General features: G+C 45.2%; 1 protein-coding gene across 3 annotated transcripts in view; it reads right to left on the bottom strand.

Moving 5' to 3' along the window:
• Positions 1-23,518, bottom strand: part of LOC125443776 (BTG3 associated nuclear protein) — a 172,179-nt gene that overhangs the window by 139,532 nt on the left and 9,129 nt on the right. For 2 of the 3 annotated variants that reach the window (XM_048516084.1, XM_048516086.1), the window contains exons 2-6: positions 22,915-23,032; positions 21,944-22,038; positions 20,310-20,509; positions 3,159-3,281; positions 830-1,005 (exon numbers count right to left, since the gene is read on the bottom strand). In XM_048516084.1, coding sequence (XP_048372041.1) covers positions 830-1,005; positions 3,159-3,281; positions 20,310-20,509; positions 21,944-22,038; positions 22,915-22,984 — 664 coding nt within the window. In that variant the 5' untranslated portion in view covers positions 22,985-23,032. The remainder of the gene's footprint in view (positions 1-829; positions 1,006-3,158; positions 3,282-20,309; positions 20,510-21,943; positions 22,039-22,914; positions 23,033-23,518) is intronic. The other variant, XM_048516085.1, reaches the window with a different exon arrangement.

Below are 23,518 nucleotides of genomic sequence, written 5' to 3'. Positions count from 1 at the left end.
TCATACCATCTGCTGCGTTAAAAATTATAGTACGCTGTGTTCTAGTGACATTAAACTGCGGGGTTCTAATGACATTAAGTCCCCCCTGCCAATGTTATAAGCTACCACCAGGCTTCCTGCTTGTTGTTCCTCAAGACAAAACAATACAATAGCTTTTCCAGAGAACAATTTCCAAAACAGCCACAGGGCTGTCCCATCAACTCCCTTCAGGGCTGTCCTATCAACTCCCTTACTGAACAAAGGCATCAGAGAGGTGTGTGTATGATACCCCATTACCCCATATGTCCTGGGTCGACCTCTGCGTTCAGCAGAGGCCAATTTACAGGAGATCCTTGGCCCCTCAATGACGCGGCTGGCCTCCACTCGGGCCAGGGCCTTTACGGCTCTGGCGCCAGCCTGGTGGAACACCCTACCACCAGCTGTCCAGGCCCTGCGGGACCTTGGAGAGTTCCGCAGGGCCTGTAAGACCGAATTGTTCCACCGGGCCTTTGGAGAGACCAGCCGCTGAGGGTGCCCCCCCCCCCCTGCTCTACAGGGGTCCCTACCATCATCGGGACCCATCATTCTCTTCTGGGAGGGTTGCATATGGGTTTCGTGGGACATTGTTTTAGAATGTAATTGTTTTTAACTTATATGTATGTTTTTATATATGATATCATATTGTTCACCACCCTGAGCCATTCGGGGATAGGGCGGTATATCAAACAAACAAACAAACACACACACACACACACACACACATATACTGTTTCGCTTTCAGACCCACTGCAGTTCCTGCACCCAAGCCAACCCTGATTTGGCCTGAGACTTTAAATAATGTTCCACATACCTTCGGAGTTCAGTGTAATCAGGGTAACATTGTTTCCGATACTCTGGCCTCCCAGCTGGCCACTGTTGGAGACCGAGTCGCTGGCTTCAGAGCCGCTGTCCCCGTCTTCGTTGTGACTGTCTTCGTGCCCCGGGACTTTCACTACAATCGTGTTCTGTCTACGTCCAGGAACGGCACTAGAAAAGAAAGGAGGAATTCACGCAATTTGAGGACATCACAGTCACGCAAGGTTGACAGTTTGGGTGCGGTGCTGTGAAACATGAAGCTTTGCTGAATTCACTGATGGGAGCCCCAAAGCTCGCAGCATGGCAAGCTGCAGCGCTGCTGTCAGAGTTCTGCTCATAACCTGAGTTCGATCCCAAATGGAAGTTGGTTTCAGGTAATTGGCTCAAGGTGGACTCAGCCTTTCATCCTTCTGAAGTCGGTGGAATGAGTACCCAGCTTGTCAGGGTAAAGCGCAGACAAATTTATTTATTTTTATTTATTTATTGTTTGGACTTTTATACCGCCCCATCCCCGAGGGGCTCTGGGCGGTGTACAACATAAAATATAAATTTAAATAAATTACTAAAACCTTTAAAACAGCGATATTTTATTTATTTATTATTGCATTTTTATACCGCCCTCCCCCGGAGGGCTCAGTAGTAATAATAGAGGCGTCCGACCAACCCCACTTTTAAAATTCTCCCCGGGAAAGGGGGGGGAAGGCGGCGAGTCACATTGGATGATAGGCCCAGATGAAAGGGCCAGCTGGGGGGGTGCGGGCACCATTTCAGCGGCTGGTCCCTCCAAAGGCCCGGCGGAACAACTCCATTTTACAGGCCCTGCGGAACTCGTTAAGGTCCCGCAGGGCCCGGACAGCTGGAGGAAGGGTGTTCCACCAGACCGGGGCCAGACCCGTAAAGGCCCTGGCCCGCGTGGAGGCCAGCCGCATCATTGAGGGGGCCAGGGACCACTAATAAGTTGGCCTCCACTGAACGGAGAGGCCGTGCAGGAACATATGGGGTGATGCGGTCTCGAAGATACGAGGGTCCCAGGCCGCGTAAGGCCTTGAATGGGGAAAGCAATGGCAAACCATCCCATAAATAAAACTGCCCTAGAAAATGTTTGTGATGTGATGTCAGTAATTAAAGGCTACTTAACCACAAGAATACCAATCACTGAGGGTAAGACAAGGCTGTTTAGCCCCCCACCTCTTCAACATATTTTTGAAAGACCTGGCTCAGCTTCTTAAGCCAATAAATGGTCACCCTTCCACACTAGGCACCCGTGATACTCCTGTACTGCTCTGTGCTGATGACACTATCATTCTGTCGTATACAGGAGTAGGTTTACTAAGATATTTGCACATCTTTAATAATTATTGCTCAGAAAATCTGCTTTGTATTTACCATTCAAAATCTAAAACGCTAGTGTTTTCCAAAAGCTGGAAACCACAGAGATGGACAGTAGGGAACAAAACATTTGCCCAAGTCAAAAGCTTTACTTCCATGGGTATTATCTTCCAGCACAACCTCAATTGGACCACACGGCAATCTAGAACTGTCAATCACTCCTTGTTTAAGTTTCAGAGGCCAGCCACGTTGATCTACAGTATAATAGCTAGATACAAGTCCGGTAGTACCATAGAGACCAGCAAGACTTTGGGAGTCAACCTTTCAAGGGTCAAAGTTCCCTTCATCGAGTACATTAGCTGATTGTTTAATGTTAGTGTTACAACAAAAACGAATTATAACACTAACATATTACAAGCCAGGCTTCAGTGGTAGCTTTGTGAATGAAAACTGTCAGTCTTGGGTACAGGGGGAAGTGGTATATTTGGGACCATGGAAGAGCCACACCTGCCTCAGCTCTCCACGGAGACTGGGATGTTTTCTGTGCAACTCCATGAATCTCAACTGCAGCCAGTTTCACACATCAGCCAATGTTAAATAAACCAACGCCAGAGAAAGGAGCTGAGACAACTTCATGGAGCTGACTTGCAAGCGTCTGCCCCAGGTCTGACAGTCTGTTGCAGTGGTGGCGAGTCTATGGCACTCCAGATGTTCATGAACTACAATTCCCATCAGCCCCTGCCAGCATGGCCAATTGGAATTGTAGTCCATGAACATCTGGAGTGCCATAGGTTTGCCACCATGGGCTCTGTTGCATAAAGATTTCAGGTCCCAGAAATTATTCCGTCCCTTTTCCTTTCAATGAAGAACATCTCTGCATCTGCTCAGAGCTTCATGATATTTTTTGCACACCATTAAAAACTGCTTTCCTGTTGGAAACCAAGACGCATTAGAGGGGTTGGGATAGGGGGATTTCCAGGGAGGCAGTAACTGACTTGCTTAGGATATTCTCCAGTGAATCTGCTGCTCTGCTCAAAGTCTCTTCTTGCCCCACCATCTTGGCTACGATGGAATTCTGACGGTCGTTGTTCAGTATTACTGTGGTCTGAGGGACGACGCTGTGAAGACACAATAAAGAGAGAAGGAATAAAGCAGAATGAAAGGGAGAAAAAGCTCGGCAGTTAATTGTTAAAACGACCGCTTGGTATTTTAATGAGCATTTCCATAAAAAGCATGGCAACTTATGTGAAGTTGGGATGTGTTTAATTCCCCCCCCCCCCCCTTCCCTGGTTTCCAGGCTGTTTACCAAGTACCAAATGTTAACGCTTCTAATCCATCATATTTTGAGCTCTGTACTATTCCTAGAACTCATAATTCTTTCAAGGGGAGGATTGCTTCAGTGGAATTATGTAATACCCTCTGACCTCAGACACAATTATTCAGTATTTTATCAATGCAAAGTACACACAGGGAAAAAGAGAGACTGTCAATCCTGAAAAACCAAGAATAACACAAGTGACCATGTGGGAAGTTACGTGAGCAACAGATTCCCCCCCTCAATCCAACTACGGAACTCAATTTGTGAAACTATCCAGAAGAAAAGGCAGCGGGAAAGAGCCCGCTGCACGGTCTGCTGCCTTCTCCAGAGTAGGAGATGTAAAATGGCAAGAGATTTGAAGACATGAGAAAAAACAGGAACACCCCCCTCCCCCCCCGAAAAAACCACCAGAAATTTTGGGGGAAATTGAAACATATGTAATACATGCTTTCTTCTCAACCCCAAACTCATCTTAGTGCTTTTAAGAATTACCATCTTGCCATCTATTTATATCTGTATTGTATTTTTGTATTGTATTTGTTAATTTTAACTGGTTTTATTTTGTAATTGGGTCTATATCATTGAACTTTATATGTTGTGCACCGCCCAGAGTCCTTCAGGAGCGGGCGGTATAAAAAAATCAATCACGGTAAATAAATAAATGAGTGAATGAATGAATGAATGAAAGAAAGAGAGAGAGAGAGAGAGAGAGAGAGAGAAAGAGAGAAAGAGAGAAAGAAAGAAAGAGAGAAAGAAAGAAAGAAAGAAAGAAAGAAAGAAAGAAAGAAAGAAAGAAAGAAAGAAAGAAAGAAAGAAAGAAAGAAAGAAAGAAAGAAAGAAAATGAAATGTTAGCTTATGAAATTATGCTAAATGTTTATTAAATTTTAAGGTAAAAGTGCCTTACAGCGCACTCCTAAGCAGAATTATACCCAACTGGGTTATTTATTGTCCATCTTTCTGATTGGGACCAGCAGTACAGAGAGAGACGTCCAAAAACAATTAAAAGAGCATTCGACTTGAAGAGATCTAGCAAACCAACCAAAGGTGAAGCACAGCTCAAGTAAACCCATCAAGTTCTCCTAAGCTTGCTTATCTCTCATCAAAAACTCCCATCTGCTCAGTCCAGTGATCCAGGAGGCTCTTGTGAGAAAGGATAATTCCCACCCCCCCTCTGAATGTCACAGAATCATAGAGTTGGAAGAGACCACAAGAGCCATCAAGTCCAACCGCCTGCCTTGCAAGAAGATCCAATCAAAGCATGCACATCCATGTCTTGCTTCCTGAGCTAACGGGCAGAAAGAATGCCACCCAAGACTGCTTTGCCTCTCACAGTCCTTCCAAAACTTTTCAGGTACTCTGCAATTCCGCTCACAAGTTTTAAATGACATTTTGAAGCTCTTTTGAGATACTTTCCTACCATTCCTTTGGACATCCAATTTTTTTATCATCACATCCTTCAATTTCAATAAACTCAGAATGCCTGTTTAAAGAAGTGTCACTTACCCAGACTGTAATTTTTAATGAACACTCTGAATAATTAATTGCAGCCATAGAGATAAATGCAATAAAATTAAGCTTCCATTTAAGGGGACCTCGGGCTTTTGCCTGCTCTTTAGTTTCCTTTGAATAGAAAACCTTAAAAAATGAAAATTGATATAAAATGGGAGAGTTCTCATTTTTTAAAAAAAAGAACTAATTCATTTTTGTGGGCCATTTTAAAGTGTGCCTGATGGCATTTAATTAACTTAAAACAACTTAAAAATGAAAGGAGAGGAAATGCCCTGATATAAGCCATTAGTAATTAATTTAACTAGCACAAGGGGTTATAGATACTCTGCACTGCAGAGAATTTGGTTCTGCCCAGCCTGTAGCTCCTCTGAATTTTAACTTTTGCCCTTTCCCAAAGTGACACTGAATTAGGCCACAGATTTCCCCGTCCAGCTCAGCAAAATCTCTGGCAAAAAAAAAAAAAACTTCTCCCAAGACTGGAGAGACGTGCAGGATGCTCCTCTGACGGCTCCACTCGTACAAGCAGAGGTGCCAAGACTCAAGCTGGTACGGAAGCCCCCGGAGCTGACAAATTGCTCAATGTGCCCATTGATGCTGCCTGCGCTGGATTCATCAACACGTTTGGGAGGGAAATTCTTTCAGGTGAAATGGGCCCTCTTGTATGAAGCTCTCTAGCGTTGTGCATGGATAAAGTATGCAAAAGACACACAGCTGTGTGCCAGTTATGCAGGAGCAGGTAGCAGAGTCAGCTGAAAGGGGTCGGCTCACAAAACAGTAGGTTAAGGCAGGAGACCCTAACTCAGTGGTGGCGAACCTATAGCACTCCAGATGTTTATGGACTACAAATCCCATCAGCCCCTGCCAGCATGGCCAATTGGCCGTGCTGGCAGGGGCTGATGGGATTTGTAGTTCATGAACATCTGGAGTGCCATAGGTTCGCCACCACGGCCCTAATTGCTTAATTCCACTGGGATTCTCTACTAAAGGGGAAAGCCCGGTTAATTCATTAACTAAACAGAATAATTCCATGACCCATCACAAAGCAGATCTTGAAAGCAAGCCATCTCTATGCTCTCTCACCTGTTTCTCAGGTTTCCAGAAGTGGAATTCGGTGCCTTGAAGGGTGGTGGAGTCTCCTTCTTTGGAGGTTTTCAAACAGAGGCTGAATGGCGCTCTGTCAATGGTGCTTTGACTGAGTATTCCTGAATGGTAGAGAGTTGGGACTCGATGGCCTTTGTGGTCTCTGCCAACTTTATGATTTTATGACTCAAAGATGAAGGGCAGAACTTACAGGATGTCTTTATTTTTTTAAAGTACATTCTAATAAAGAAGAGAGTCTTCTGTCACACAGTAAGGTCTACCAGAAAAATTGCTATTGAGCTAACTAGCAATAACCAGTATCATTGTTGTCTGTCTCGACTCCAAAATGTGAAGGTTCCTGCTTCCGGGGCCGCCAGTTCAGATTCATCAAAATGACTTAGGAATTTGAGAAAGGTCAGAAGCAAACGCAACGTTTGGATAAGGCCGTATTCAGAGGCCATTTTCCATTACTCCAATCCCCTGAAGTACTGAAATCTCAGAACACTCTGTTTATTCGGGAAATGCCAACCACAAACAATTTTTTTATTAGCTATATTGTCTATGTCTCAGTATGCGGGGGGGGGGGGGGGGGGGCAGAAAAATAAAGCAGAGGTTTATTACGACAATGATATATAGCATACCTGAACACTTACTCAAGCCATTACTAAATTACAGGTTTTGGATTTTTCAAGCACTCATATTCTGACAGGGGAAGGGGAGGTCTTCACCAGTAATTTCGTGCCAGAGGTGATTTTAGCATGGAAACCGTGTGTGTGACTCATATCCATCACCGTTAGTTTCTAGCTTCCCTTGGCCAAGAAGCTGTCACTCACCCAGGCGGCAGCCAATAAAAGACAAGAACTTTTGGCAAAGCTACTTCAACTTTCCTCCTCTTCCTTCTCAAGACGGCTTTACTAATTTACTAATCTGGAGAGGAAGGGAAAGGGAAAAATACAAAACAAAGAGGAACCACAATGACATTTCACCTCCCTCACGGTAGAGGATCAAAGGAGTTCTGCCAGATGGATGGAAACTGACTATGGAAAACTCACAGAGGAACGTTCGGGCCAAGCCTTAGACCAGGAGGGCTATTTATAGAAATGCTCCACCGGGTGAAAGAGGCGAGGGAGGGCAGGAGGACTTCTAGGATCTGGCTTGAAACAGATTCTTTGTTCTGGCTTTATGAATACAATCCTATATGCACTTGCCTCAAGAATGCAAAATGCTGAATAGGCGCCTTTTCTTACACACGCTTGAAAAGTGTGTTGTTTTAAAGAGTTCACTTACCCACATTTCAAAGCTTTATGGGAAAGGCTGTTTTATCACCCTTACATTGTGTCCTGCTAACTCAATCCAATTAATAGGTTTACAGCCTCGTTTCTCAACGCATGTATCACTTTGCGGTGTGTAAGTTTCTGTTCAGTATGGAAGCACGCCAGCCAACTCAACTGATTTAGTGGGCTAGTACAATGCCAGTTTTTTGGGGGGCAAGACTTCATCCACATACACAGCAGAATAAGAGGAAAGGGCAGGTGACCGCGTGTCAGGGGCATTCTATTATCTAGGGCAGGGGTCTTCAAACTATGGCCCCCCAGATGTTCATGAACTACAATTCCCATCAGCCCTGCCACTTAGCCATACTGGGAGGGGGCTGATGGGAATTGTAGCCCATGAACATCTGGAGGGCCATAGTTTGAAGACCCCTGATCTAGGGTGTTGTGGATTTTCTGGGTTGCGTGACTGTGTTCCAGGAGCATTCTCTCCTGACATTTCACCTGCATCCGTGGCTGGCATCTTCAGAGGATCTGATGGTTGTAAAGCAACTTGAGGATGCCAGCCACAGATGCAGGTGAAACATCAGGAGAAAATGCTCCTGGAACACAGCCACACAACCCAGAAAACCCACAAGACCCTAGTAATTCTGACCGTGAAAGCCTTCAACAATATATTCTATTATCGTTTATAATACTTTTCAGACCAAAACTACTTGCAAAAATTAAGCTTTTATTAAGCTCTTTTAGGAGCTCCAGAAGTTGGTGTCAGACCACAACCTGGGAAGCACATGTTCAAATCCCCACTCATGCCATAGACAGTGGTGGCGAACCTTTGGGACTCCAGATGTTATGGACTACAGTTCCCATCAGCCCCTGCCAGCATGGCCTATTGGCCATGCTGGAAGGGGCTGATGGGAATTGCAATCCATAACATCTGGAGTCCCAAAGGTTCGCCACCACAGCCATAGAAGCTTGCTGGGTGACCTTGGGGCAGTCACACACTCTCAGCCCTTACCCTGGCTAGTATTCGGATGAGAGACCTCCAAGGAATACCGGGGAGGGGGGGACCACCTCCAAACATCTCTTGCCTTAAAAACCCTTTAGGGTTGCCATAAGTCAGCTGTGACTTCAGCAAAAAAAAGTGCTTTAAAAGGAGAAAACAGGAAGGCTGGATTTGGAGTGAGAACATGAAATGAGTGGATCGGAAAACCTTTCAAGGCGTTGTGTATCACAAGCACTGCCACAGTTACAGGAGAGCGGCACACAGGCAAACACTGTCCCACCACCAGTGAAACTGTCCCAGCTCCGGGGTGCCCAGCACCTGGAGAATCGCAACAACAGCACATGTTCCAAAACTGAAATGTTTCATTCTAAAATGACCCTTGCCGTTACGGCCTCGAGCCAAAACATACCAGTCATGCTCCAAACATGACTCAGGGACTTCAAAGATGAAACCGTGGTCAGTTTGCAAACTGAACAGGCGAAAAGCAAACAATGAAACAGTGTCTGTTAGAATAGCCAGACCATTCTAGGCCTGAAAGAGATCCTTCCAGTTCAGGTAAGCTGGAAGAACGGTGCCTTTTGCTAAAGTAAGGCGGACATTTAATGCAGGGGTTTTTCAATCCCTTCGAACCCGGTTTTCAAAAAGAGTCTCTTAGTCTGCACAGGCAGACACACTCACAGGGATACTTCACTGATACCGTTTCCCCGAAAATAATACATCCCCGGAAAATAAGACGTAGTAGAGGTTTTGCTGAAGTGCGAAATATAAGGCATCCCCCAAAAGTAAGACGTAGCAAAGTTTTTGTTTGGAAGAATGCCTGACGAACAGAATACAGAAATATAAGACATCCCCTGAAAATAAGACATAGCGCATCTTTGGGAGCAAAAATTCATATAAGACACTGTCTTATATCCGGGGAAACACGGTAAGTCAAGCTTCACCAGTCAATAAGGAAAACCAGTTTAAAGAAAGTCTGTCGTGGTTTTTTTCCTGCTCTGAGGGAGGCTACTTAACAAGAGGCATTACTCACAGCGACCATTCATAAAAAGGACAGGTTCGACTGCAAACAACTCGAACCAACAACGCTTCAATGACTCACAGATCCCCATCCTGGAAAAAAAAAAAGCAGCCGGCCGCTGCCTGGGGTTTATAGTACCTGGATGTCAGTAAAAACAGCTTGCTCATACTTTTTTTAAAAAAAATTGGGTCTGTTATTTTTAAACACCACCGAAAGACTGTAATCATTAAATTTACAGCAATGCAGGGTCTCCAAAGAACCCGCTGGCCTTGCTTCTTTTCAGACTACAGAGCTGCTGGAGAGAAGGAAGAAGCCTGGCCAGTGTCACTGGTGAGGAGAGCCAGCGGTCGGTCGGAGGCCGCTTGGTCGGGTTCTTTTAAAGCAAGCCCGAGGAGGAGTATTTTATGACCACAAAGACGCCTCAGGAGCCAAGCTGGGAAGGGCGTGAGGGTGGGGGTGCAGGAGGGCCTTCAGTTCCCAGCACTGCTCCGTAAGTTTCCCCTCTCCAGCCTCTGCTACTAAAAAACCAGGCGTCTTCCAGCACGATTCCAGGCCTTCCTTTCCCCTCTGCTATACAAAAACTTCATGAAAACCTTTTAAGATTGAACAAAATAAGCAAATCCTGCTACAACTCGATGTTATTGGCACCACTCTGCCAGGTGTTGCGCATCTTCATTTTTAAAGATTTACAACCGTGCTCAAGGCACATTACCGTGTAACAAGAAGCATCCCTTCTCCCAAGGAGTCTTGGGAAGCTCCTCGGGTCAGGGGCCTCTTTCCTTGCAGGGAAGGCTGTGGGTTGACCTTTCAACAGAGTATGCCCCCTTTCTCGGAGCTTCGGGGCCAGCGTCCAAGCTCAAACAACTCCCCCTCCACTTCCCCTGGTGGAACAGCCTGTAGTTCTCTCTTCCATCTGATGATGGAATTCATCAAGCTGCTTCACTCTGCATCAGACCGTTGGTCTATCCAGTTGAGTCCTGTCTACTTAGACTGGCAGTGGGTCTCCAGGGCCTTAGGCTGAGGTCCAGAGGCGTATCAGGGGGAAATGGCACCCGGGGAAACACCTGCTCCAGGTGCCCCGCCTGTGCCCCACTTACCTTAGCCAGTGGTGGCGATCCCAGGAAGCCTGGCGGAGCTAGGCTTGGTGGGGCTGGGCCAAGGGGTGCCCAGTGGGCGCCCCCATGTGATCTAATGTGGCGCCCTGGGACAATTGACCCTGCATGTCCCTCTGGCAGATACGCCACTGCTGAGGTCTTTAACAGGCCTGATTCTTTTAATTGGAAATGCTTGGGTTGAACCTGGGGCTTTCTACATGTGAAGCAACAGCTCTTCCCCCAGTCACAGACCTTTAAAGTGCAGACCTTCCCCCTTACCCTGGGATTAATGCAATACCTCAGACCCCACCAAAGCAATTACAAGTCTCCCTCCTGTGCCACAAACCAGCCCAGGACCTGCTATGGCCCCCACCCTCTAGGACCAGAGAGCAATCACAGCTTTTTCAAACACAAGGAATAAATGAAGACACCTGAACCCAACAAGACATGTGGAAGATGGGTTCGTGGACACTTTAACAAAACTTTTTGTGTTGGAAATGGGCCCAGCCCATTCTGAGTTCTGCTTCATTTCTCCCAAATAAGCTAAACCAATTAAATACCCTTAAGGGCTTCGTATACTAAAATTAACCTATTTAAAACATATGGAGATTGATATTGTAGCCAGGGACATTCTTTTCTGCAATACATTTTGAACCGAGGACAGACACTACATATTCAAGAGTCATCTGGAGGGCCTTGTTAACTTCTTTATATGAGTACATACATCTCTACACGTCCATTCTTTTCAGTCACAGATTCCTCTTTATGGTTTAAGGACACCTTGAGGGTCAGGCACTAAAAGGAAAGGAGTTTCCGAAGCCCTGATTTTCAGTGCATTCCCCCAGTGCAAAGAATGAGTATGCCAAAGGTTCAGAGGAACACACAATGATTTGTGCTCCTTCTGTTTAGGACAGCCCAAATGCAGGGAAATGTAATTCTGCTCTTTGTGTGCGACAGCACAGTCTTCTAACGGTTTGCTGAGGCCTCCAGAAATACCATCCACTGCTCGGTTCCGAAAACAGTTTCTGTCCTTGACAGCTGTTGCCAGTCCAACTGGACAACAATCCACAGAGAAGTTCACCAGCCACAGAATTCACTCAAATGGTGCACATGGCTTGCAAAGAATGGGCCCCACATCTTGAAAATAGAAGATGACAGATTGAGAAGGGATTAGCCCCCCCCCCCCCCGCTCATATATATGTTAAAGAGATGAGCACCTAAAATACACGTGCACACAATTAAGAAGAAGAAGAAGAAGAAGAAGAAGAAGAAGAAGAAGAAGAAGAAGAAGAAGAAGAAGAAGAAGAAGAAGAAGAAGAAGAAGAAGAAGAAGAAGAAGAAGAGGAGGAGGAGGAGGAGGAGGAGGAGGAGGAGGAGGAGGAGGAGGAGGAGGAGGAGGAGGAGTTTGGATTTATATCCCCCTTTCTCTCCTGCAGGAGACTCAAAGGGGGTCACAATCTCCTTGCCCTTCCCCCCTCACAACAAACACCCTGTGAGGTAGGTGGGGCTGAGAGAGCTCCGAGAAGCTGTGACTAGCCCAAGGTCACCCAGCTGGCGTGTGTGGGAGTGCACAGGCTAATCTGAATTCCCCAGATAAGCCTCCACAGCTCAGGCGGCAGAGCTGGGAATCAAACCCGGTTCCTCCAGATTAGATACACGAGCTCTTAACCTCCTACGCCACTGCTGCTCTTAAGTAGTGACTCTTCCACCTCATCTTCCACCTTTCCAGTCCCCTCTACCTGCCCTGATAAGACTTCCCTCCTTTGAGAGTTCACAACAAGCAGAGGGGGACTCAACCCCACAGGCAATTGTTGTCTTCTGTTCAAAATCACAGCCACACAAATTCAGAACCAAATCCTCTCCACAGCCGCTGCTCTCCCTTTTCAACCGGTTGTTTCAGGCTGCTTTGAATGAAACACGGACCTTCTCATTTGGATGTTTTTATATTTTTCTCTTCTAGCTTAGTTTGTCACCTTGTTCGTTGCTCCTTTTCTTCTTTAAAAAATTCTGTAATGTCTTTGGCAGGCAGAGATTTAAAGATTTTACAAGATATTTTACAGTCATATTTCATGACGTGAAACTTTTGTATTGTCTTTGCCTTGGGAGACGCGATTAAACATCCAAATGCGCTTGCTTTAGCCCTCCCCAAGACGCACCTAAAAACCTGCCAATTCCATTTGATCTTACTGCTTGCCTATCAATGGCCCGACAAACCAAAGTTGTCAAATGGAGCCTTCAATGAGTAAGAACAAAAGGCTTATTGGAAACCACTTAGCTAATGGTTTAGGAAATACCACGGGGACTCGTTTCAGAGACTCAGTTCATGAAAGTTTGACAAAGATAATCCTGCAACATATTTGAATAAATTATTGAGTTCCACTCCCTTCTCCCCAGCTACATTAGTGCTAAATGGATATTTTCAATTTTTCAACTGACCCAGCGAAACGTGACACCGTCATGGGAAGGACTGTTTTTCCAGGGCTCACCACAGTTCTTCCATCACCTCTGAATATAAAAGCGATACAGAGTGCAATTCCAGGGAGAGCTGCCCCCAAACAATCCAAGTTTTCTGAGATTTACTACCCTCATTCATGAACTCTGCTTGGGGGACGGAGCGATCTTATAGGTTTCACTAGAGTGTTGTGGGTTTTCCAGGCTGTGTGGCCGTGTTCCAGTAGCATTTTCTCCTGACGTTTCATCTGCATCTGTGGCTGGCATCTTCAGAGGACCTTCTGAAGATGCCAGCCACAGATGCAGGTGAAACGTCAGGAGAAAACGCTACTGGAACACGGCCATAAGAACATAAGAACATAAGGACAAGCCAGCTGGATCAGACCAGAGTCCATCTAGTCCAGCTCTCTGCTACTCGCAGCGGCCCACCAGGTGCCTTTGGGAGCTCACATGCAGGAGGTGAAAGCAATGGCCTTCTGTGGCTGTTGCTCCCAAGCACCTGGTCTGTTAAGGCATTTGCAATCTCAGATCAAAGAGGATCAAGATTTGTAGCCATAAATCGACTTCTCCTCCATAAATCTGTCCAAGCCCCTTTTAAAGCTATCCAGGTTAGTGGCCATCACCACCTCCTGTGGCAGCATATTCCAAACACCAATCACACGTTGCGTGAAGAAGTGTTTCCATTTATTAGTCCTAATTCTTCCCCCCAGCATTTTCAATGAATGCCCCCTGGTTCTAGTATTGTGAGAACGAGAGAAAAAATTTCTCTCTGTCAACATTTTCTACCCCATGCATAATTTTATAGACTTCAATCAATACAGCCAGGCAAACCCACAACACCCGAATGATTCCGTCCGTGAAAGCCTTCGACAATACTTATAGGTTTTGTTTAGGGAATGCATAGCCCAACTATCCCAGAGACCCACTCAAGGTGATTTAAAAGTAAAAGCAGACAAGAGCATAAAAGTATTGGCCAAGTGTTTTCTTGGCCAAGCTGCCCTTGGGGCTCAGTTTCTCATATACAAAATTTTTATTTATTAATTTATTATTTGATTTACGATACCGTCCACCCCCAGAGGACTCTGGGCAGTGTATAGAAGATAGAACAGTTAAAAATCATAGTCAACAATTTAAACAGAATCAATTTAAAATGCAAACAACCAGAGACCAGCAAAAGCAGAAAACTAGCAATGGATGGCAACCCGGAAAATCTCGAACCCCCTGGGATGAGAACTACCAGTGATTTCCCTTCCCAGGTTACTTACAAGAACTCTGCCTGCATATAACTCAGCTATATTATTTATTTCCTTACATACAAAGTTTGTACGCCACCTTTCTGCCCAATCAAGGCCACCAAGTCAGCTAAGGGTGAAAACAAAACATTACAAAAACACATCATAAACCCAATTATAACCAAAACTGAGATACACATCAAAAGCCTATAAAACAGTAATTAAAAGCACAGGGCAAGAAGGAAGGATGCACCGAGTATATCAGACCAGCTGTTATTATTCACCTGGACTTATTCCTTAACTCCACATTCCCTTTCAGTGAGGATAACCAGCTATGCTGTTAGAGCAAGGAAGGGGATAGGCTCCTATCTTGCCCTGAATGTCAACTGGGTGTTTTTATCTGTATGTTCAGGGTCTGGTGTGGGGAATTCTGCTAACAGCTGAACTTCAGAGCCAAGCACATTATCCAGAGTGTGACCACATCTGCTACTTTAAGAGTATGAAAAAGAAAGGACTGCTACATACCCTGAAGACAAAGTGATCAAAGTGCTGTGATTAAAACTGACAAACTATTTTCCTTTTTTTAAACCACTTGGCCAGGGCTGCGGGATAGTGTATTACAATCAACAAATGTCTTTATAATTCAAACATAATAGGAGGGGGGGAAGGCTGCTCGCTAAAAACCGCTGCTTACAGCTCACAGGCAGTCTAGCTAGCAGCACTGGTGTTGACGGCAAAGGTATATATTTACAATTTAATTACCCTCCCCTGAGGATTCTGAGCTTTCACTTATTTCAGGGTTCACGTTTCTTGTAGCACATTACCTTCCAAAGGGCCCTAGAGGAAGCCGTTTCTCTGACAGCTCTTTCTCTCTCACTTTCATCATTAAATTACAGCTCTGAAGGAATTCCATTTTCTGAAGCTCATTTTAAAACTCTTTTAAACATTTTCTGCCACTACAACATGCATCGCAAAAGACCGGAGTTGTTCTGGAAGGACAATTCAGGGGGGCGGGGGGGGGGGAGAGAACCCAGAGCCAAAAAGCATTCCAACCAGCATGGCCAAAGATACCGCTTGGAGCATAACCCATTAATCAAAGCCACACGCCCAAGTCTAGTGGATCTTAATGGGCTAGAGAACAAGTCACCCTTCCTGTCATGCAGCCACATCTACACAAACACACAAACCAAGGTTACATTTTGTTGTAGACAGCAAATTCCCATCATGACCCTTTGATTTCCCCCCACACGCAGTTTCTTGAGTTAAAATAAACAGCAATATCTAACATGAAACTATCCAGGCACAACAGGCCAAGTGATTTTATAAGAAATACTTCTAAGCATATTCATAAGGACCCTGTGAGGTAGGCCATCAAAGTTCACAGGCTGGTGAGTGGGCAGTCGTGGTTAGAAGGCCACAGTTTGTGAAGAAGAGTTTGGGTTTATAGCCCACCTTTCTCTCCTGTAAGGGGACTCAAAGTGGCTTACAAGTTCTTTTCCTTCCTCTCCCCACAACAGACACCTTGTGAGGTAGGTGAGGCTGAGAGAGTTCCAAAGAACTGTGACTGGCCCAAGGTCACCCAGCAGGAATGTAGGAGTGTGGAAACACATCTGGTGTGCTCCAGGTAATGGCTCCAGGTAATGTCATGGCTGACTCCTAGCCACACAGAAAGTTCCAACCGAGTTTGAAATTATGAGCTCCATATACCCAAAAAGGCCCTGTTGTGCTCACCTGATAAAGTTGTTAACTGAAAGGGTAAGTATCTCACCATGCCAAAAGCATGGCTTCCCAATAATGTTGTGGATTGTTTCTAAGAATCTCCAGTTCAATTGTTTTGAACTTTACAAGTGATTATGTTTAAACATCTACGCGATGTCAGGTCCGTGCTGAGTAAAAACTTCCAGAAGTTGGTTAGGGGGAGCTGCATTAAACAGAGAGTTCACTGCAGTCCGGGGATAGTGAGTTGTATGAATGAGTCATGTAGATTTGGTGGACAACATTCAAGAAATGTGGTTGTCATAGTTTGGCCTACAAAACTGTGGAAGTTGGCACCCCTCATTCACCAACTGAACGTGGCACTCCTTAGCTTACAAAGAGTGATGATGGTGTTCCGGCCAAGCTGGACACCAAGTTTGGCCACCAAGTTTGGCCCTCTGCTTATTATGGCTGTGCACTGGGTTCCCAACAACAGTTTCATACTCTGGTTGGTTAACTTCAACACAGATCATGCAAATACAAAAGGGCTGACAGTTCAATTATTCTAACTAGAAGAAATATACCGGAAAGACTTAAAAGGTTGTGAACTCAACTGTGGTGTCTTTCTGACCTCACCCAAGTAAGTGACAAACACCCCAGTTCTTCCTCCAAGCAGAGAGCAGCAAAAGCCTAAAAAAACACATGTTCAACAGGCACATTGTCAAAGTAATGCCACTGTACCTGAATCCAGCATAACAGTGTGAAGGATATCCGTGAAATGACTCAAAGTCTACCGCACAATCATGACCAACGTGATGGCCCTTGAGCTTCTTGGGTTATCTTCACAATGTATAGCCTTTCCACAGAACTGTGGAGACGACGATACAATGATATCGGATGTCACGCCACAAAGAAGACATCCGATGCCAGTTTTCACTCTGGAAGCTGTGGTCAGCACGTTTCCTTGAAAGGTAAGATAAGTGTGGAGCCAGACCGCCAGGAAATTAAAGAGACGGAGGCATGAGGCCAAAGCACTGGGGAGAACAAGCAGGACTGACAGATGAGCAGAGCCGAATAAAGTTTTTGAAACATTCAGAACGCACACTTCACCCGCCAAAATAGGCCTGCGCCTCCAAAAGATCACACCATGACAAATTTGCTAGTTTTTCAGATGTCCAAAAGCTCTTTGTTTGAAGTATTGTCGAAGGCTTTCGCGGCCGGATTCAACTAGTTGTTGTGGGTTTTCTGGGCAGTGTGGCCGTGGTCTGGTGGATCTTGTTCCTAACGTGTCACCTGCATCTGTGTCTGGCATCTTCAGAGGTGTATCACAGAGGGAAGTCTGTTACACACTGTATCCAGGAAGGGGGGGGGTGTTTCCAAAAGAATATTCAGCCCCCAGGGCCTTAATATTCTTTCACATGAAAACACGATGTTAGGACCACATGATCATAAATGGGAAACGTAGATCTCCAACCATGGACTGGAATAGCTCCCTCAGGCCCCTTCCGCACATGCACAATAATGACTGTTCAATCCACTTGCAAACAGTTGTGAAAGTGGATTGAAAGTGCATTATTCTGCATGTGCAGAAGGGGGCTCAGGTATGTGTGGGAACCATCCCCAGGACAAGCTCTGAAATCAGTGTGCCTAACAAAGACCTGCAGCTCACAGTCATGAAACTGGATTAAGCCTCCATGCTGAAAACTCCATGTCCCATCAATGTCGGTAGTTAATTGCCATGTAACTTCACCATAATTTGCTGACAGCGGAAAGCAAACACCGCAGCATCAAGAGACAGTTGAAGAGGGGGAAGAAAGCAAAATCTGTTTCTTGGGGGGTTCAAAGAAGGCGCTGCTGCTGAGTGCTGCACCATCTGCTCCACACATTTTGGCTGACTCCACCCAATGTTTTTCATTATAATGCCAAAAAAAAAAATGGAACCGCCACTGCACCGAGCTGGCAGACGACGTGGGCACTTCCTGCGTAGGTTATGGATTTGATCTGTACCAATAATGCCTGCCAAACCTGGCAGGCCTCCAAACCACCTGCTTTTCAAGGCAAGAGACCTGAGAGAGGAAAGACAGTAAACACAGCAGCATCACATATGCCTTAGAAATAGCAGGAGGGGAGAAATGGGGAACATGCCACTATATAGCCCCTTTCGTCAGAATCAAGGCAATCTGTGCCCATCTGCAGCACAGCCTCCCGCTTGAAGAGAGAAAACTTCCACTCCTGATTATACGAGATGATATTTACGATGAACCCATAAAACAGCCAGGCTCATTCTGCAGGCATTTAAGGGCAGCAGGAAGCAGAGTGCAGCCGTACATCATCTCACAACAACGTATCTCATCTCACGCTGAGTTCTATCCACCTGGGGAAAAACAACTGCAATAAAATGACTTCCCCGGGTGAGAGATAAATGGCCGAACTCCTTTGGAAAGGCTATCAAGGGCCCCCGATTCTTCACAGGCAAAATGCAGCCTCGAGACACACACTAAATCCATCAGAGAAGCATTAGACCCTAATTAGCAAAAACTGGTGAAGGATGACATTCACTGCGTATGTGCTATCGGGTTCCTGGCCAGGTTAGCTGCCTCAAGAAATTTCCTTCAAAGAGCCTTTTGAGAAGGAGGCCAGTAGAAGGAGAAAAGGCTTAAGATCACGCATTCCAGAGAAAATAGATGACATATAAATAACTTCCCTACAGATGATAGTCATAACAACGTAACCTAATTCTACATGTGCTCGGAACAACACTTTGCACAGTTAGAATTCATATATCAGTAGCCTCAGAGACTCCAAAAGTTCTAATTCCAAGAGAGCAAAATCTCCACCCAGTTTTTCAGAAAGCGTCGGCTTCAATATATTAAAATATGGGAAAAGGTTTCCCAGAACGTGCCAAAATTCACATTGGTAGAAGCAGGGGTTTGCAATATAAATGCATGACTTCCATGGCTCTTTGTTTATTTAAAAAATGGGGGTGCTTACGACTGAACAATCAAAAAATCTTTTGGAAGATGACTCTCCGGACTACTAGCATGATATTTTACATTATTGTAAGTGGGGGAGGGGGGGGGTAATGCAACTCTGTACTATGGCCTGTACTATGATATTCATTAGCATTTTAATGTGTGTGCTAAAACCCAGCAAGAATGTGAGTAGCGCTTTCATAAAATACACAGACATCCCTGAATACGAGTGCTCACGTTAGTCAGGAAAGAAACGTTTAAAAATTGGGCATGAAAAGAGCAGCAGTAACAGAGGATTATAGCTAAACGTGGGTGCCAAATCAGATAGGAATGGGTTTGTATGCCAACAAAAGACGTTCTGTACCCCTGGTATGGAAGCCTCACATGAGGAAAGAAGCAAACAGAGTCTTTCGGTAAGTATCCAAGGCACCTGCAATACTGAGGTCATTTTCTAGCATCACATACCAGAAAAATATTCAGAAACTTACAGCGAGTTGCCAATGAATTTTTAAAAAAAGTTATAGACTACAGACGGACTAAGAATACACTAAAGCACAGGAGAGAATGAAGTCCTCAGACACAAGTCTCCAAGAAAGCATAACCAAGAATAAATTTCAAAAGGGGATTGTTCCAGGAGAGAACAGCTCTCTGAGCATCAGATTTATTAACTACAGAAAATTTTCCCAACTATAGCCAGAGAACATGAACTTACATATCATCATAATATGTGTGGGAACAGACAGAGAATGGCTTTTGTAAACACCCACTCTTCATTTTAATCCAGATTTTTCCTTTGTTTCGTACATTAAATGCAATCTGGCTCCTTGTAATCTCTGCCAGTAGAGTGCTACAATATGCGTGATTGAAGGTAGGGCTCTTTTTTCAAAGTCATCTTCACCATCAAAAGGCAACTTAATGTAAAAAAAAAAAAAGGCAAGCTAAACATTGAATTCAGGGAGCGAAATTCTTCATCCAAAGTAAAATCCTGGCCAGGCCATCTCAGTGGCCCAGGAGCAATCCATCTGCCAGATGGAAAAGGAGAAGAGGACAACCGCTTTGGAACGAGGGGCTACGTTGTTCCACAGGGAACGTTCCCCATGCACACGGGCCCAAACTAAGGCTCATTTCGCACATGCAGAATAATGCACTTTCAAACTGCTTTCAGTGCTCTTTGAAGATGTGCAGAATAGCAAAATCCACTTGCAAACAGTTGTGAAAGTGGTTTGAAAATGCATTATTTTGCGTGTGCAGAAGGGGCCTAAGGCATTATGTGGCAACAGTTCCAAGTCATACACAAATCAAGGTGGTATGTTTAGTCTCCGTCTAACCAAAAGCGGCACCACATAGCTGGCAGCACAACTGCCTCAGATATTAGTTCACTCCTCAATCTAGACTGCATGCCCAGCCCCTGACAGCGACCCAGAGAGCGGCCCAGCTGGGTCATGCCGGCAGCGCCTGTGAGCAGAGAGTCTGCGCTGCTCGTCGCATCTATGCCTTACCATCTCACTTTGTTGCATGTCTGTGTAGCGCCCAGCGGAGAGCCTGCCACCATGGGGACCTGGATAGGGCTGTGCTGCTTGTTCATGACCAGGTCCAGCTTCTCTTCCAGGGACTTGCAGGTGGCTTCAAGGGCAAGGAGCTTGGCTTCAATGCTATCCAGGCGCAGGCAGATTGTCTGGTTAATGGAATACAGGAACGACTGAAAAGAATAAGGCAGCCAATTAAACCTCTTGGGGTAATTAAGGAAGTCATAACCGATTGTACGTTATGATATGTTCAGTTGATTGTATTACATATTACGTTATTTATTAGTATGTCTTGTATGTATATTCACCTGTATGTTGATGTGCCCAACGTGCGGGATGTAACGCACTAGTTCATGCACATTATATGTTGTCTATTATTTTAAATAAAATTGAATAAAAATTTATATATATTTATTTATATATAAAAAAGAATAAAGCAGCCAAATAAAGTCAGTGATTTTTTTAAAAACCTACATGTTTATCTTTAAACACTAAACACACACACAGACACACACACACACATCAAAGCCCTGACAAATGCCACATGTATCCAAGGAGCACTATCTGGCTATCCAGTTGTTAAACGCAATCATTCACAAAATTGATAAGAACATCACCATGTTATCAAGGCTTAGTCTAGTAAGGTGAGACCTGTAGGAAAGCTTCCAAGCTCTGGTTTATTTCACCTGGCCATCCCTTTGGTGGGCATTAAAAATGAGATGTCTATAAAAACCTGTTTGGAATGCAAAGCCTCTGCCCTTATTCAAAATTATAGGTTCCCATCACAAACCAGAGATTCCAGAAGCCCCTATATCCTTTGTTTAGAAAACTGGCAAAATTGCTAGTTCTACAGAACAGATGCCCATTGAAAACAATGGAATGTCCTGAAAAACACGTATTTTAATAGGGAAACTCTTCAGGGATCACACTGTGAATCAGCATATCCATTCCCCAATTTGCCACAAACCTACAGTCCACTTTGATTTAGCTAAACTTTAAGAAACTCCTAGTGTGCCCTCTGGTGGACTTTAGTTAAAAGTTACACAAAAATTAGTCAGAGAAACTAACAGTGCAAATCCTAAAGAGGTCTCCTCAGAATACTACTCGGGTCTCTTTAGTGTGGCTAACTCTGGGAAAAGGTGTTATTTTAGGATTGCACTGTAAGTCCAACTGAAGTCATTCATGGTCAGAAAGGAAGAAAACCAACACATTGCCCCAGTTAGCTACTTAACAGAATTAGTCGGGCTTTTTAGTCAAGACTCTTCTTCCAACATTGGTACTGGGGCTTAGTTTATAGGTGGTCCAGTCAACATTAGGATGTGCTTGCTTCTCAAGGTTAAGGAATAGCAGCATCTGCTAATCACTGCTGCAGAAACAAACGGTTACTTGCAACCTCAATTCCATCTACTAAAAACCCAGATTCAAGCTGGCCTGATTACCACAGGAAAGCACGCTCGATCTTTCTCCCCAGAACAGCACCCAGAGAGCATCAGTCGTGCCATCTGAAGTCTCCAAGCCGGCCAGTCTGAAGGTCCTGAGACTATAAGAGAAGCCAATTCTTTTCCCCCCAACTGCAAATCAGGAAAAGGGAAGGGGTCCAACACAACCTTAATTGAGGGATCTTGGCAGTTAATCTCTATCCGGGGGCGCTTTAAAGGTGGATCGACATCTTCATCTGCCACTTCGTGATTTTCCAGCACAACTGCAAAAAAACCAAAAACACAGCAAACAATTCTCAATCATTCAGTAAATGCCAACAAATGAGAAAGGCTAATATGGAAGCGACAAAGTAGACCAGTGGTTCTCAACCTGTGGGTCGGGACCCCTTTGGGGCTTGAACTACCCTTTCACAGGGGTCGCCTAAGACTCTCTGCATCAGTGTTCTCCATCTGTAAAATGGATAAATGTTAGGGTTGGGGGTCACCACAACATGAGGAACTGTATTAAAGGGTCACGGCATTAGGAAGGTTGAGAACCACTGAAGTAGACAGAGCCTGAATCATACGCCAGGAAGAGACGGAGCTTGAGAACGGGGCTATCGCAAGCAGAGCTCCCCCCTGCCTGAAGGCTCGAGAAGAAACACAAACCTCCATCCCCCTAAATCAGGGGAGCTTATGGGCTACCTGGGCCCACCAACCCTCTTTGCCTGGCCCACCCCTTCCATCACTGCTTTCCCCATCTTCTCATCATTGCCAGCACTACAGCCTCGAGGGCCCTGTTCCAACGCCATAAGGGCCCTCGACAGATACTCCTGGATCTCAGTGCAAACCAGTAGAAAAAGAACACCAGAGAGGCAGAGGCTGGGAGGAGAAGGCGGCAAGGCCAGCTCTCTTTTAACGGGCTCCGAGGGGAGTGCATTCTTTAGACCACTTCCTATGCCAGGGGGACCACTTCCAATTGGCCACGCTGGCAGGGGCTGATGGGAATTGTAGTCCATGAACATCTGGACAGCCGCAGGTTGCAGACCCCTGTCCTATCCTATCTGTCTTGTTACCGTACAAATACACGCACAGCCAGCTCTGGCACATAACCCTGTTTCTATTGCTTCTCCCATTTGTGTGTCTCTTCACCAGCATACCTGGGTGATCTGGATTCAGGTCCTCCACAGCAATCTGAACCACGTCGGCTAAATCCTGCTCTGTCATCATTCAGATTCAGGCAGCAGCAATGAGGTGTCAAGGCATGCAAATCTAAATCTGAAAAACAACACAAGACAAAACTGTGGTTAGAATGACGCTCTGGGTCTACATGCCACATTTCAGACAATGTATGAGGTTCTTCAAAAAATACTGCAAAGGACATACTCTTCTGGTGGAAAACACCCAATTGATCCTTACGATGTGGCTTTTAGCTGCAGACGCCATCTCTGACAGCAAGAAAAGCCAGGTAACGAGATGACACAACCCCTCCAGTCACCAAATGCTAAAGAAAAATCAACTTCGCTCCTACATGCCAGCTTGGGCACTCTCCTCCGATGTCCCTTCCAGTGGGTTGCCCTCCTACCTTTAAAGAATGGTACAAGGCTAGACATAAGAAGGCCCCCAAAGAGTGCTATGATTGTGAAATGCCCTCCCTAGAGCAAAACAACCTCCGCTGGCCCCACTCATGTTAACATGGCAGAGACATCCAACGACAGTCCTTTCTGAGAGAACCTCTGGAGAGCAAATACATCACTCTTCCTT

This window comes from Sphaerodactylus townsendi, linkage group LG14, assembly GCF_021028975.2.
Source record: "Sphaerodactylus townsendi isolate TG3544 linkage group LG14, MPM_Stown_v2.3, whole genome shotgun sequence".
In the NCBI taxonomy this organism is placed as follows: domain Eukaryota; kingdom Metazoa; phylum Chordata; class Lepidosauria; order Squamata; family Sphaerodactylidae; genus Sphaerodactylus; species Sphaerodactylus townsendi.
This window is presented reverse-complemented; position numbering and strand designations above follow the sequence as displayed.